The sequence below is a fragment of the Apaloderma vittatum genome, unplaced genomic scaffold (assembly GCF_000703405.1).
Source record: "Apaloderma vittatum isolate BGI_N311 unplaced genomic scaffold, ASM70340v1 scaffold2034, whole genome shotgun sequence".
Classification (NCBI taxonomy): domain Eukaryota; kingdom Metazoa; phylum Chordata; class Aves; order Trogoniformes; family Trogonidae; genus Apaloderma; species Apaloderma vittatum.
The window spans coordinates 1-304 of record NW_009713020.1 but is presented as its reverse complement, the minus strand read 5'-3'; the positions used below and the strand labels follow the sequence as shown (position 1 = coordinate 304).

Genomic DNA, 304 nt, shown 5'->3' with positions numbered 1-304 from the left:
GACAGCGACACTCGAACCATTTCACCTCATCGCACTGCTTAACCTGGCTGTCGGGATCAAAGGGCGAGGCCACTGCCTCCCCAGCCTGCACCGAAATGGGAGAGAAAGCGGAACCGCCCTGCGCTGGGCCAAGGGTCACGGCCCAGGGAGGCCCGGCTGCAACTCTGCGAGGGCAGCGCCACGGACATGGCCGGCGCCGAGGAGAACCGGGGAGTGTCCCCGCCCTCGGGAGACGTCCAGGCTGTTTCTTCACACAGCAGTGGCCAGAGCCCCACTCAAGGCCGGGCCACCCCTCGGTGACGGC

The 304-nt window shown here is 67.4% G+C and overlaps 1 protein-coding gene across 1 annotated transcript in view; it reads right to left on the bottom strand.

The window, feature by feature from the left end:
• DECR1 (2,4-dienoyl CoA reductase 1, mitochondrial) overlaps positions 1 to 188 on the bottom strand; it is a 12,408-nt gene extending 12,220 nt beyond the window's left edge. The window contains exon 1 of the mRNA XM_009868175.1: positions 115 to 188. Coding sequence (XP_009866477.1) covers positions 115 to 188 — 74 coding nt within the window. The remainder of the gene's footprint in view (positions 1 to 114) is intronic.
• Positions 189 to 304: the final 116 nt, after the last annotated feature.